Source organism: Balaenoptera ricei, chromosome 9, assembly GCF_028023285.1.
Source record: "Balaenoptera ricei isolate mBalRic1 chromosome 9, mBalRic1.hap2, whole genome shotgun sequence".
Lineage (NCBI taxonomy): Eukaryota > Metazoa > Chordata > Mammalia > Artiodactyla > Balaenopteridae > Balaenoptera > Balaenoptera ricei.
Genome location: NC_082647.1, coordinates 12,968,539 through 12,983,439, shown reverse-complemented (window position 1 = coordinate 12,983,439; position 14,901 = coordinate 12,968,539). Strand labels below are relative to the sequence as shown.

Here is a 14,901-nt window from a genome sequence, read left to right as displayed (position 1 = left end):
GCCCAAATTTTCTGTTTATGATATAATTGAGTATCTGACTGTGATATAAAAAATAAGAGATTTAGATCAGCGGTCCCCAGCCTTTTTGGCACCAGGGACTGGTTTAGTGGAAGACAGTTTTTCCAGGGACCGGGTGTGTGTGGGGGGGATGGTTTTGGGGTGATTCAAGCGCATTACATTTATTGTGCACTTTATTTCTATATTATTACATTGTAATATATAATGAAATAATTATACAACTCACCATAATGCAGAATCAGTGGGAGCCCTGAGCTTGTTTTCCTGCAACTAGATGGTCCCATCTGGGGGTGATGGGAGACAGTGACACCTGAAGCGTGTTGCTTATGTCCAGTCTACTCTGTAAGATGCAGCTTAATTGTCACTTGCCACTCACTGATGGGTTTTGATATGAGTCTGTAAGTAACTGATTTATTATGGTCTCTGTGCAGTCAAACCTCTCTGCTAATGATAATCTGTATCTGCAGCCACTCCCCAGCCCAGCATCACCACCTCAGCTCCACCTCAGATCATCAGGCATTAGATTCTCACAGGGAGTATGCAACCTAGATCCCTCACATGTGCAGTTCACAGTAGGGCTCAAGCTCCTATGAGAATCCAAGGCTGCCGCTGATCTGACAGGAGGCGGAGCTCAGGTGGTAATGCGAGCGATGGGGAGCGGCTGTAAATACAGATGAAGCTTTGCTCGCTCACCCACTGCTCACCTCCTGCTGTGTGGCCTGGTTCCTAACAGGCCACAGACTGGTACCAGTCTGTGGCCTGGGGGTTGGGGACCCCTGATTTAGATAAAACACTAGCAGAAGCAACTACATATTAAATTTATTTCTGGCAAATGACCTGAATAATTTCTACTGGATAAGAAAAAGGCAGGGTATGTGCATTCATTTTCTATTGCTGCCCTAACAAATTACCACAAACTTAGTGATCTAACACAACACAAATTTATTATGTTATGGTTTTGTGGATTAGAGGTCCAACACAAGTCTCACTGGGCTAAAATGACGGTGTTGGCAAGGACAGCGTTCCTTCTGGAGGTTCTGGGGTGAACCCATTTCCTTGCCGTCACAGCTTCTGGAGGGTACACACGCTCCTTGACTTATGGCCGCCTTCCATCTTCAAAGCCAGTGAGGTTGCATCTTTCTGACCATCCTTCCATGGTCATATTTGCTGCTGAAGTTTCTCTGATTTTAAGGACCCTTGTGGTTTGATTGGGCCCACCTGCATAATCCAGGATTCTCTCCTTATCTCCAGATCCTTAGTCACATCTGCAAAATCCCTTTTGCCACATAAGATAACATTTTCAGGTTCTGGGATGTGGACGTCTTTTTTTTTTTCTTTGGCCGAGCCACACAGCTTGCAGGATCTTAGTTCCCCGGCCAGGGATTGAACTCAGGCCCACAGCAGTGTAAGTGCTGAGTCCTAGCCACTGGACTGCCAGGGAATTCCCAGATGTGGACATCTTAGAGGGAGGAGGGATTATCATGCCTACCATAGTATGGAAACCTAACACCGGGTTTCATTCAGAGAAAGTATTTTTCAAATGTGCCCATGATTTGTTACAGGTCTTAAGAAACTTTGACTTGGGTATTTTATAGGGAAGTGTTATACATATTTTAAAAAATGATGATGATTTGCTTGGATCTGAACCTACTTATTAAAGCTAACGTTCATTCTGTTTTGTTTACTTTGATAGTGATAACCTACTAAGGAGAGCAGCCTGTCAAGAAGCTCAGGTAATGCCATTTAATATGAAACAATTAAAACCCGCCTTATCTCCACTGTGCAGAAATCTCAGGCTGTTCCAGGGGGACTTGCACAGCGCCTTGCATCAGTGCAGCTTGGCTATTTTTTCCCCACTATCAGGGGTTGAATCAGGCTGCCAGCCAACTCTGAACAGAACTGGAGGAAGTTAACAATCTGGTGAAGAGCAGTTCTAACGCCCACCCCTTTAGACTTGTTTATTTCTGGATTAGTCCAAAGAACACAGAACTGGACTGGTTGGGCTCTGGGAATTTGTTCATGTCTGCAGGTGTCCTTGAAGATCTGGCTACAGCCTGAGTCATCCCTAATCCGAATAACCCCCAAGGATATCAGTTCAGAACAGGTGTTACCTCTCAAAGTCAAATCTTCTTAAAACTGTTGATTCATATTTTTAAAGCCTGTCTCTTTAGCACAACTGATTCAGACCCTGTCTCATGATATTGCACTTAAATATTCATCTATCTAGTTATAGCTGAATTGTTAATCCTTTCAAGTTTAAGGCCACATTTTTGTTCTTCCCTCCCCTCCAAATGTGTACGTTATACATTGCAGATTAATTTGCATGACTGAGTTGCCTTTTTGTTATGTCATTCAGGCATACGATGTCAGAAATACCAAAAAAGAAACATGAAACTAAAAAATGACAAAAGGCATGAGGCATTTAGTAGGAGAGGTGGGTGGCAAACCTCATGTTTGTTTTTGAAATGTTTCCATGGATGACAATGACAATAGATACTATTAATAAATTTCTCTCTTTAGTGATTCCCTAACTGTTCTAAATCCGTGTTTTAAGAATTTGATTGCTTTGTTGTTTTATCTCTTATGGCTCTAAGTTGTTTTGGAAATCAATTCAAATAAACTTTAATATTAAATTTGAGGTGACCTTTACCCCAAGCTAATTTTCTATTAGCAACTGGAAAATCCTCTTGGGAGGGGAGGCCTTTCCCCCTTGAAGGAAGAGTGGTCATGGGGTACTCCCTTTCTTGTGCAAAGTAAATACCTCCACCTCTGTTCTGAACTCCATCTCCTCTTACTTTTCCCACTGTTCTAATTCTCCACTTCCCAACACCCATTTAGCTCCTTCCATCTGAAAAAAGGAAGCGAATTCATCCTTATAGTCTCCTCCCTCTAGTTACTTTTCCTGTGTGTGTCCTTCCCTTTTCAGTCTAAATTCTTGAAAGAATATGATTTTTTTTTTTTAATCTCACATAAACTCACCTCATTGTAGTCTCATGTAAACCTGAGACATGAGTTGCAGGTAGATAAGACTTCTAGAGCCTAAAAACCCAGGACCAGGAGGAATAATCTAGAACTGTAGATCTGGAATCTGGCAGGTTAATTAAATCATTTCTGGCCAAATTCCAGAAATAGTATGGATAGAAAGAGAGCAAATTACAATATTTAGAGATTTGGCAGCAAAATGTTAAGATCTAACTCAGTAAGAGTGAAAACAGAGTAGTAATTATATATAACGTACACAGAAAACTTTTTACAAAGAAATAGTATGTCTTTCTGAAGTATTTAGAAATAGAAGTTTATTTTTTTTAAAGCAAGAGATAGACAATGGTGACAAAGGATCTCCAGTGGGCTGTCAGGGAGGTGGTAGAGTTGGGGTCAGTTACTTAATAAAAATTTTGGTATAACTTTCATTTTTCTCCTATCTTTACTTTGTGCTTCTGTACTTAATTCTACCTTCTTGGCCCAGACCTACTTCCCACCATCTAAGACTCGCAATTTTGCCCTCTGTGGGGTTTTCCTATTCTCATTCCTTTTATAGGAGGACCACCTCCTCCTCCCGTTAGTTCCCATTTTCACTCCTCACATCTAGTCCTCTGGGTGTCTTAACTCTGCCTTATCACTTATTAGCTCTTTAGAGCTGATAGAGTAGAAGTTTGGAGTTTGATATAAATTCTAGGCTTGTAATTTATTAATACTTTGACTGACTTAATCTTTCTGAATCTTGGCTTTCTCATCTATAAACATGGGAATATTTAATACCTCCTTGGTTTCTAAGAACTAAGAATTAATATGTGTGGAAGTGGCAAATACTAGGTGCTTAGTAAATATTAATTACATTTCTTTTCCTGTACCAGTTGATGGTACTTATCAAGGTTGCAAAGAAAGGAGGCAAATAGAGTATTAGATTTATTTTTTATGTGTATAAAGATATGAAGATTAACTGGTAACATGAAGATTCTTCATGAATAAGCTTTAGTAATAAGTTAAAAGAGAAAAAGGTTATATTCTGAAAACTAAAGACAAATTAAACTTCCCTTGTGACAGACTATGGACTTACTGGTTGTAATAAACCTAGTCATATCTTACAGAGAAAAGAAAAGTTACTTACCTTTAGTAGGTGAATGAAGCAGGGCGTTTTATTACAATATAAAATTCAGCTTATTTTCATTAAATAAAGGTGCACTTTTATTGTTGTTGTTTATGGTGGGGTTGTCAACATGAAATCCGGAAAGAACATTTGTTTCCCCAGGGTAGACACCGTATCTGCCAGAAGTAAATTCTTTTGGAATGAAAGAATATATGTGCTCACTAACTGAATAGAAGGACATTTACTGAAAACTTTTCTTTGTTCCTTTTTAGGTGTTTGGCAATCAACTTATTCCTCCCAATGCACAAGTGAAGAAGGCAACCGTCTTTCTCAACCCTGCCGCTTGCAAAGGGTAGTTCAGTTTGTGGTTTGTTATAGATTTGGTTTTTCTAAGGGGAAAAGAGGCACAGAATACTAGGCAGCTGGTTGGATTGTGTGGAATTGGAGCTACTAGGTTCAGTACCCTTGTAGCAATAAGATTCAATTGTAATGTAGAAATCACGGTTAATCACATATAACTGTAAAGCTAACTGATGCCTAGCTAACTGGTCTAATTGAAGTTTAATAATTATTCCAGAATTAACACTCTCAAATCAGTCTTATCTGCTTGGTGATAGCCCCCTTGGGAACAACTTCTGCTGCTGTGATGTAAATTATGAGTCCATCTCTGTTACAAGATGTTCAGAGATGGCCAAAAGCACTGTGGCCTTGTGACGTCAGAAACATTCTTTCCCAAAGTGGTGAATGTAGAGTTAGGTCTTGGAGGTCAGTCAAGGGAGAACACTCAGTCTTCCCGACTGACGAAATGGCCCATGGGGCGGGAGCCTAGAGACAGGAGTGCCGACTAATGTCCTTTGCTGTGTCACAGGAAAGTCTGTAAACTGGTCTGGTTGGCCTCGAGGGGTCATGTGAGGCAACTGTAAGAATTAAGATGTGAAGAATAGTTGGGACCTTGGTTGACAGTCATGTGTCCATGTTCATTTATTGGAACAAATGTACCACACTGGTGCAGGATATTGAAAGTGAGGGAGGTTTTGTGTGTGTGTGTGTGTGTGTGTGTGTGTGTGCGTGCGTGCATGTGTGTAGGGGAGCAGGGGGTATGTGAGAACTCTCTGTATTGTCCACTCATTTTTACTGTGAACCTAACAACTGCTCTAAAAAACAGTCTATTAATTTTTAAAAGTACCGTAAGCAAAATAAAAACTTTTTTTTTTTTACATTGCTAGTTAAGTACAACTCTCATTCAGTTGGAAAGGTAAATAAAAAGACTTCTGGTGGCTTTTAGAAGAAATCATTAAAATTTAAAATTATTTTTTAAAAATAGTAAGAATGAAAGGGTTGAGGGGGAGAAAAAAGTGATACCTTTTATTCTATCTAACGGCCAGAACAATTCTTTTTGTCCTGAGGAAAAATTAATAAGTATGTATTAGATTGGATTCTCTAAGTTCGAAGTCAAACGACATTAAGATAATAAGAACAACAACAAAAAGCATAGTTGGGAGTAGCTTCTAAGTGGTAAGGTTAACATTGGAGAGAAACGCAGGGGCTCTGAAATAAGTTTCTCTAGTCATTTCTTGGGAGGTAGTATGTGTGGCTTCACAGATGTGAGGGCTAGTCACGCCTTATTTCTTTTTAATTCATCAGTTTAAGATATTTACCTACAGATTATCTAAATCGGCTCCATTACTCTACCTAATTGAATCATATTTGCCAACCTTTGTTGGAGCCACTTCCCGCCCCCCTAAACATACCAGTCATAAGGCCTCTTGTTCATAACCAACACTGAACAAAAATATCAACAGAGGTTCTAACACAACACAATCAAAATACGCAAGATAACTAAGTAGTCACTGGTGGCCTGTGGGATAAGCTAGCAGGGAACTGGGTGTATACTTTGTATCCTCTTCTGCTGTGTGATACTGCCGGTGTTGCTTAACTCCTTAAACCCTCAATTTACTCATCTGTAAAGTGTGAAAAGTAATAGCGCATGCCTTATAAAACTTACCATGTAATACTTTAGGATTAAAGGAGGTAATGCCTATAAGGTATTTAGCATTCTTTCCATTTCATAGTTAGCACTTGATAAAAGAAATATAAGCTGCTGTTCTTGGTATTCCTGACCTGTAGGCTGGGTCAAAAGGTTCACTACTTGGCTCTCCCACCCTTGGATCTCTCCTTTTGCCTCCGTTGTTGTAACTGTTCCAGGTCCTATTACTTTAGAGATCTAGGAAGTTAGTAACTTGCTAATTCTCTTGAAATATATGGCAGTTTGTTTAAGCTATAATCAGTCATTTTGAGTTCCTACTTGAGATATTTGCTTTTTTTTTTTTTTTTTTAAATCATCACCTTTTTTGACCAGGATTCTTTCTTTCTTTCTTTCTTTCTTTCTTTCTTTCTTTCTTTATGGCTGTATTGGGTCTTCGTTTCTGTGTGAGGGCTTTCTCTAGTTGCGGCAAGTGGGGGCCCCTCTTCATCACAGTGCGCGGGCCTCTCATTATCGCGGCCTCTCTTGTTGCGGAGCACAGGCTCCAGACGCGCAGGCTCAGTAATTGTCGCTCACAGGCCCAGCTGCTCTGCGGCATGTGGGATCTTCCCAGACCAGGGCTCGAACCCGTGTCCCCTGCATTGGCAGGCAGATTCTCAACCACTGCGCCACCAGCGAAGCCCGAGATATTTGCCTTTTTAAAAAATGAATAAACTTTTTTTTTTAGATAAGTTTTAGGTTCCGTTTATACTTTTACACGTAAGTGTATTTGCATTTTTAAAGGTAGGTTCTTGTTGAAAAGTGTAATACCTTCATCTGCAGGCTAGGGTAAGGAAAGTGTTTCTTTTCTAAAGTCATGGTCCCCTTTAACAAGGTGAATCCCTGCCTGCTTCTAGGAAGCAGCCACTTTGAAACTCTCCAGCATCTTTTTTTAAAGCTTTCACTATTTAACTGTACTATTTTTGTCGTCTTGGCTCTGACCTGACATATAATTTATAATTTATCATGTAGCTATTTCCTTATGTAGTACTAGTTTAAAACTACATTACAGCTTTAGGAAATAACTGTGTTTTGCATTAATAAATAATACATTAGCGAGTAATTATTTTGTGTGTGCGTGTGAACCTGCAAATTGCTATAGGTATAGAAAGCTTTATTTAACTCTGGTGCTATCTCACCCTTAATTATATAATAAATAATACATTTATTACTGGTAACACTTGTTTTTCAATCTTTTATATGAAATATTAGAAGGAAAAATAATGCCTTCACTTCCCACTTCAGAGATTTTCTGTACCTGTGGCATTACATAAAGATGTGAATAAAGGCCCAAAGTTCAAATCTTTTTTCTTTCTTTCTTTTTTTAATTGAAGTATAGTTGATTTACAGTCTTGTGTTAGTTTCAGGTGTACAGCAAAATGATTCAGTTATATATACATACATATATTTTTTTCAGATCCTTTTCCATGGTAGGTTATTACAAGTTATTGAATATAGTTCCCTATGCTATACAGTAAATTCTTATTGTTTATTTTATATATATAGTAGTGTGTATCTGTTAATCCCATACTCCTAATTTATCCCTTCCCCCTTTGGTAGCCATAACTTCGTTTTCTATGTCTGTGAGTCTGTTTCTATTTTTTAAATAAATTCATTTGTATTATTTTTTAGATTCCACATGTAAGTAATATCATATAATATTTGTCTTTCTCTTTCTGTCTTCACTTAGTATGATAATCTCTAAGTCCATTCATGTTGCTGCAAATGACAATATTTCATTCTTTTTTATGGCTGAGTAATATTCCTTTATATATAATGTATATAATATATTCTACACACACACACACACACACACACACACACATACACATCTTTATCCATTCATCTGTTGATGGACACTTAGGTTGCTTCCATGTCTTGGCTATTGTAAATAGTGCTGCTATGAACATTGGGGTGCATGTATCTTTTCGAATTAGAGTTTTCATCTTTTCTGGATATGTGCCCAGGAGTGGGATTGCTGGATCATATGGTACTTCTATTTTTAGTTTTTTAAGGAACCTCCATACTGTTCTCCATAGTGGCTGCACCAACATTTATTCTTTGTAGACTTTTTGAGGATGGCCATTCTGACTGGTGTGAGGTGATACCTCATTTTACTTCTGCAAATCTTTTTTTTTTTTTTTAATTAATTAATTTATTATTTATGGCTGAGTTGGGTCTTCGTTGCTGTGTGCAGGATTTCTCTAGGTGTGGCGAGTGGGGGCTACTCTTCGTTGCGGTGCACGGGCTTCTCATTGAGGTGGCTTCTCTTGTTGTGGAGCACAGGTTCTAGGCGTGCGGGCTTCAGTAGTTGTGGCTCGTGGGCTCTAGAGCGCAGGCTCAGTAGTTGTGGTGCATGGGCTTAGTTGCTCTGCGGCATGTGGGATCTTCCCAGACCAGGGCTCGAACCCGTGTCCCCGACATTGGCAGGCGGATTCTTAACCACTGCACCGCCAGGGAAGCCCAAATCTTATTTCTTAAACTAACTCACAGGAGCTTACAGATGTGTTGTAAGTGATTAATACAGCCGATTGAGACTTCTCCAGCGTTTTGCTTCTCAGAGATAGATCTAATCTACTTCTACCTGACCCTTTCTTATCAACCTAGTAATGAAAGCAACCCTGCAAGGAGAAATGTTTACAGTATCACTAGCTCAGCCTTTTATTGTTGGGTTAAGCCCCAGAAATGGTGATCTGGAAAGGAGAAATTTCCATTTAGCCTTTCATGTTCATTCTAATCAGCATTCAGAGCTGTAGAAGAGGGAGGATATGTTTGTTTAATTTGCTTATTACGTGCTCACATAGGCCCTTGGTTCAAGGTATTCTTTTGGTTCTTGTGAAAATTTGCTCAAGCTTCTCAGTTTCTATTTTAATTCATAATCAGAAATGTTTTATGTTCTGTGTTCCATTTGATAGCTATTTCTTTTAGTTTAAAGAATGTTGGTCTGTGCATCACTCTACATGTTCCTCATTCACTACTTTTGTGTCTGTTTCTAGTATAAAATATTCTTAAGAAAGTTGAAGCATGCATCACTGATAAAAAAAATAATCTTTTTGAAAGAGGACTGAGTAAATGTGGATGTAAAAGTTAGATGTTTGGTGTTGATTGTTTTGAAAGTACTAGTTTTTGTTTTTGTTTTGTGATGTGATGGTTGAAAATATTTGGGTAAAAGACAAGTCAGCTGATTGGTATGTTTTAACATTTATTCAACTTTGAGACTCTGCAATTGGGGACTTTTTGCAGCTTCTGTATCCCTTGATTTCTAGTACATTCTCAGTCAACCACTGGAATATAAATAAGTTCCATGAGGGCTTATTACATTATACCTCAGTGACACGTATTTTTGTCTGCCTTGTCCTGTTGTTTGCCCAGTTCCTAGATGTGTCTAGCACACAGTAGAGGCTCAGTAAATGCTTGTTGAGTGAATCAGACATTGTCACCTGAGTGGAGCCATATCTAGTGTACACACTTCCTCTAGAGGAACTGGATTGTGCACTGTAAGCATCCCACATGGGTAAGAGCTTATTGTATAGACACAAGGGGCAAAATCCTGGAGGCCCCAGAGTGAAAGAGGCCATGTTTATATCCCGAGAAACTCATTACTCTTCACTAGCCTTCCTGTCCTTGAACAAATAGAGGAAACGTGTTCTCTATGCTATTTCTTGTTCTCTTCCAGAGAAGATGGTTGGGCTTTTTATATTTCCTCTTGAGAACTCGTGTTAAAATATTTGTGTTTTTTTCCTTTGTCTACAGCAAAGCCAGGACTCTATTTGAAAAAAATGCTGCCCCGATTTTACACTTATCTGGCATGGATGTGACCATCGTTAAGGTGAGAACTGCTCTAGAATGTTGATTTTATCCAAGCTACCCCTCCTTATAACATATCCTCTTCTCTTGACTTCTTAGCAGAAATCGCTTATCACTTAAGAAGATAAGAACAGAGAAGTCTATGTTGTGTTCTTCTTCTGATAATTAATAAGATAATATTGTTTTTTCCAACCACGGTCAGCTTTTCACTTTCAGAACAGGATTAAATGGAGCCATGAATTTGGCTCCTTTCATCTGACAGATAGGACGTGGAACTATTGTCTCCTGGAAGATGAAAGTTGTTACAGCTGTAAGAATTCCTTTTCTGACTATTAAAAAGAAACTTCAAGCTTGAGTAATTAATTTCTTGGTAGTTCCACAGACAGGTAAACATTTTCTTTCTGGTGAGGAATTATTTCAGGTGAGGAATTTTAAGTGGTAAAGCTTTAGAATTTTCGAGATTTGGGTAAGAAGAAATGGGGACAAAAATAAATGGGAGGGAATTGTGCTATTCTAGAAGATGCCTCAAGACTCCACTTTCTTGACTTTAAGTGCTATGTGTGTGGTATGTACATAGGTGTGTGTATTTGGTGAAAATCACTGTTACCATGTTTGTAAATCTATGGTATACCAATTTTTAATATTACACACTTTCATTAAATCATAGAGATTGAACGGTCATTTAGTCCAATTGACCATGCAGTGTTGATGTTGAACTCTCTTCTCCAGCTTGTCCGAGGTGTGGTCTTCTAGTTGTCTGCCTCCGGGGATGGGAGAGTGGGGAAGAAAACTGTCATTTATTTCAGGACCTGTAATGCATTTTGCAGACTCTACGTATGAGAGATCTGAGAATGGTTATTTAAGACTGATATTGTTTGTTCCTGGAGTGTTTGGTTGAACTCACAAGGAGAACCATCTGGGCCTGGAGGTTTCTTTGAAGGGAAATTTTTTTGTATATTAAATTTCTTTAATGGCTGTAGAAGTACATCAGGAAGTTCTATTTCTTCTTGAATTAATTTTAGTAAGGTAAATTTTTTAAAGGAATTTGTGAATTTCATCTAAGTTTTCAAATTAATAGGCATCAAGTTGTTCATAATATCTTCTTTTTAACTTTTAAATTTCTGTAACATCTGAAATACGTCATTTTCTTGCTCAATATTGTTTTATTGTTTATTTGTGCTTTTTTTTTTTTTTTGCCTGCCTGTCATGTGAGAGGTGCGTCAATTTAATTAATCCTTGCCAAGAACCATTTTTTGGCTTGTTGATCCTTTCATTTATGTTTTTTTCATTAATTTTTGGTCTGTCTTTATTGTTTTCTTCATTCTACTTTCTTTGGCTTTTTTTCTGCTGTTCTTTTTGACATTTTAACTTGGATGTTTATTTCATTAATTTTCACCCTTCTCTTCTGGTGTTTTCTTAGAAAGCTATAAACTTTACTGCTTCAGCTGCATCCTAGGAGTTTTCATATATAATATTTTCATTATCATTCATTTCTAAATGTTTTCTAATTTTCATCATGATTTTTGTTTGACCTATGAGTTATTTAGCATGTTTTAAAAATTTCAAATCTAAAGTTTTCCCACATCTTTTTGTTAATGGTTTCTGATTTAATTGTGTTATGGTCAGAGAATGTAGTCTATATAATTCCAGTATTTTAAGTTTATTGAGATTTGTTTTATGGCCTAGCATGTGGTTTGTTTTCATAAATGTTTTATGTAGGCCTAAAAAGAATATATATCAGTTATTGGGTACCATGTTCTATATATGTCCAGTAAGTCAAGTCTGTTAGTTGTGTGGCTCAAATCTTACATGTCCTTACTGATTTTTTTCTTCTGTTTTAACTATAGATTATTCAGAAAGAGGTGTTAGAAATATCCCACTAGATAGATTTGTCTGTTTCTCTATGTAGTTTTATCCACTTTTGCTTTTTTATATTTTGAGACTATGTCAGTAGATGCATTCACATTTCAAATTATTTCATTTTTCTTGCATGTTAACAGTGTCATAGAGTTACTCTCTTTAGCACTAATGCTGTCTTTTACTGTGGTCTATTTTATTTAGTATTGTTAGTAACCATACTAGCTTGCTTTGATTAGTTTTTACCTGGTATAATTTTTACTTATCTTTACTTAAGCCATTTTGTATCCTTATATTTTAATGCATCATTGGTAAAGGCATGAAAACAGGGTATTTTAAAGATCCAATGCTTTTTGTCTGTGTGCCTTTTGACTGGACCATATAATCCGTTAACATTTATTGTAATTGTTAATGTATTTAGATTTATTTCTATACCAGTTATCTATTGCTACATAACAAACTGCCTTGACAACAGTTTTTCTGCTTACAATTCTATTGGTCAACAATCCGTGTTCAGAGCTGTTCTTGTGTTGGTCTCACCTGGGCTCCTCAGTGGCTTGTCTTTTCATGACTTGATAGCTTATTTATTTCCTTTTCTCACTGAATAATATTCCATCATGTAGATGTACAACAGTTTGTTTATCTATTTACCTATTGAAGGGCATCTTGATTGCTTCCAGTTTTGCAGTTATGAATAAAGCTGCCATAAACATTTGTGTGCACGTTTTTGTGTGGACATAATTTTTCAGCTCATTTGGGTAAATACCTAGGAGTGCAGTGGCTGTATTACATGGTATGCTTAGCTTTGTAAGAAACTGGCAGACTGCTTTCCACAAGTGGCTGTACTATTTTGCATTCCCACTAGCAATGAAGGAGATTTTCTGTTGCTCCACATCCTCATCAGTATTTGGTGTTCTCAGTGTTTGGGGTTTTAGCTGTTCTGATAGGTATATAGTAGTTTCTCATTGTTTAAATTTGCAGTTCCCTAATGACATATAACATTGAATATTTTTTCATTTGTTTATTTTCCATCTGTATATCTTCTTCAGTGAGGTGTCTGTTCAAATCTTTGCTATTTTAATTGAGTTGTTTCTTGTTTGTTCTCTTATTGTTGAGTTTTAGAGTTCTTTGAATACAAGTTCTTTATCAGATATGTGTTTCGAAAATATTTTCTCTTATACTGTCTTTTAAAGCTGTGTTTTCATTCTCTTAACAGTATTTTCACAGAGCAGAAGTTTTTAATTGTAAAGAAGTCCAACTTATCAATTTTTTTCTTTTGTGGATCTTGCTTTTGGTGATTTATCTAAAAACTCATCACCAAACCCAGGATCACCTAGATCCTCTACTGTGTTATTTTCTAGAAGCTTTATAGTTTTTTATTTGACATTTAGGTCTATGATCCATTTTGAGTTAATTTTTGTGAAAGGTATAAGGTTCAAGTTTTCTGCATCATTAGGCCACTCTTTATCCTTTCTCTTTGTTGCATTTGGAATTTTCCTCTTAAGATCAGAGCCTCAAATGTGTCATCCCTATTAATGTAATCTTTTAAATTATGGTCTGTTAAATCTTTCAATATCTTTTTGAATTTTGGTTCTTTCATTCGTGTACTTGTTCATATTTATCAATTTTTCTTGCAAATATTTGAGTACCTACTACAAAGTAAGCTCTGTTCTACATGTTGAGGATACAGTCTGAACAAAACAAGTTTTCCCTCTCTGTCCTCAAAGAGCTTCCATTCAAAGTGTGAAAAGGAGGGATGCAGATAAGAAACATATACAAATAAACATATGATTTGTCAGATGGTGATGAGAGCCAACGAGAAAAATCAAGCAGGGTAAGGAGAACAAGAGTAATGGCGGTGTTAGTTTAGTTCCGAAGGCCAAGGAAGGCCAGTCTGGTAAGATGACCTGTGGAAGAGACGTGGGGGAAATGAGTGAGTCATGCTGGTAGGTTGGGGAAAGCATCCAGGCCGAGCGTACTGCACATTCAGAGGCTCTACGGAGGAGTGTACTTGGGGCTTGAGGAAGAGTGAGAAGGCAGATGTAGTTGGAGGAGAATGAGCAAGGGGAGACAGGAGAGAGGATGAGGTTGAAGAAGTCAGGAGGGGCAAGATTGTCAGGTTTGTATCATTTACGCATTCAGTCAATTACCTTTCCTCTCTGTTGTTGATAAAGTGTGTAGGGAGAGGCTGAATGGAGAGCCCTAAATAAATGTCACCAGGAATCTACCTACAATTTGATGTCCCTCCACTGAGCATCTTACTTTGAATGTAGACATTCAATTGGTAATCAATTCACCCAATTGTATTCTAGCGTATTGTTCCCACCTATCTCCACCTTGTCCCCAAGGATATTATCAAATAACTTGCCAGGTGCCTTGCTGAAGACCCAATAGAATGTCTATCTGGATTTCCTGATCTTCTGATCTAGTAATCTGTCAAAGATGAGGATACTCTGAAATGCCTCGTTCTTGGCGAACCCGTGCAGATTCCCAGTGATCACCTATTTCGGGGTGTTCACAAAGCATCCTTTTAATCAGGATCAACATATATTCTCTCTCTCTTTTTTTTAATATTCATTTTTGGCTGCGTTGGGTCTTCACTGCTGTGCGCGGGCTTTCTCTAGTTGAGGCGAGCGGGGGCTACTCTTCGTTGCGGTGCGCGGGCTTCTTTTGCTGCAGAGCATGGACTCTAGGCGTGTGGGCTTAGTTGCTCCGCGGCCTGTGGGATCTTCCTGGACCGGGGCTCGAACCCGTGTCCCCTGCATTGGCAGGCAGATTCCTAACCACTGTGCCACCAGGGAAGTCCCTATGTTCTTTTTTTAAAAAGTGAAATATTTGGATTGATTGAGCTCAGTCACCAGAGGGCAATGATTTAATCAACCATGGGTATGTAATGAAACCGACACAAAAACCCAGAAGGACAGGGTTTGGAAAGCTTCTGGGCTGGTAAACCTGTGGAGATCTGGGGAGAGGCGGTGCGCCCAGAGAGGGCCTGGAGACCCCACACCCCTCCCCACACACCTTGCCCCATGTACCTCTTCATTTGTCTGTTCATCTGAATCCTTTCTAATAAACTGATAACTGTGGAAAAAAAAAAAAGAAATATTTA

At 38.2% G+C, this 14,901-nt stretch overlaps 1 protein-coding gene across 6 annotated transcripts in view; it reads left to right on the top strand.

Annotated features, from left to right (window-relative positions):
• AGK (acylglycerol kinase) overlaps positions 1-14,901 on the top strand; it is a 126,252-nt gene that overhangs the window by 70,651 nt on the left and 40,700 nt on the right. For all 6 annotated transcript variants that reach the window (XM_059933205.1, XM_059933206.1, XM_059933203.1 and 3 more), the window contains 3 exons: positions 1,712-1,751; positions 4,378-4,457; positions 9,882-9,957. In XM_059933205.1, coding sequence (XP_059789188.1) covers positions 1,712-1,751; positions 4,378-4,457; positions 9,882-9,957 — 196 coding nt within the window. The remainder of the gene's footprint in view (positions 1-1,711; positions 1,752-4,377; positions 4,458-9,881; positions 9,958-14,901) is intronic.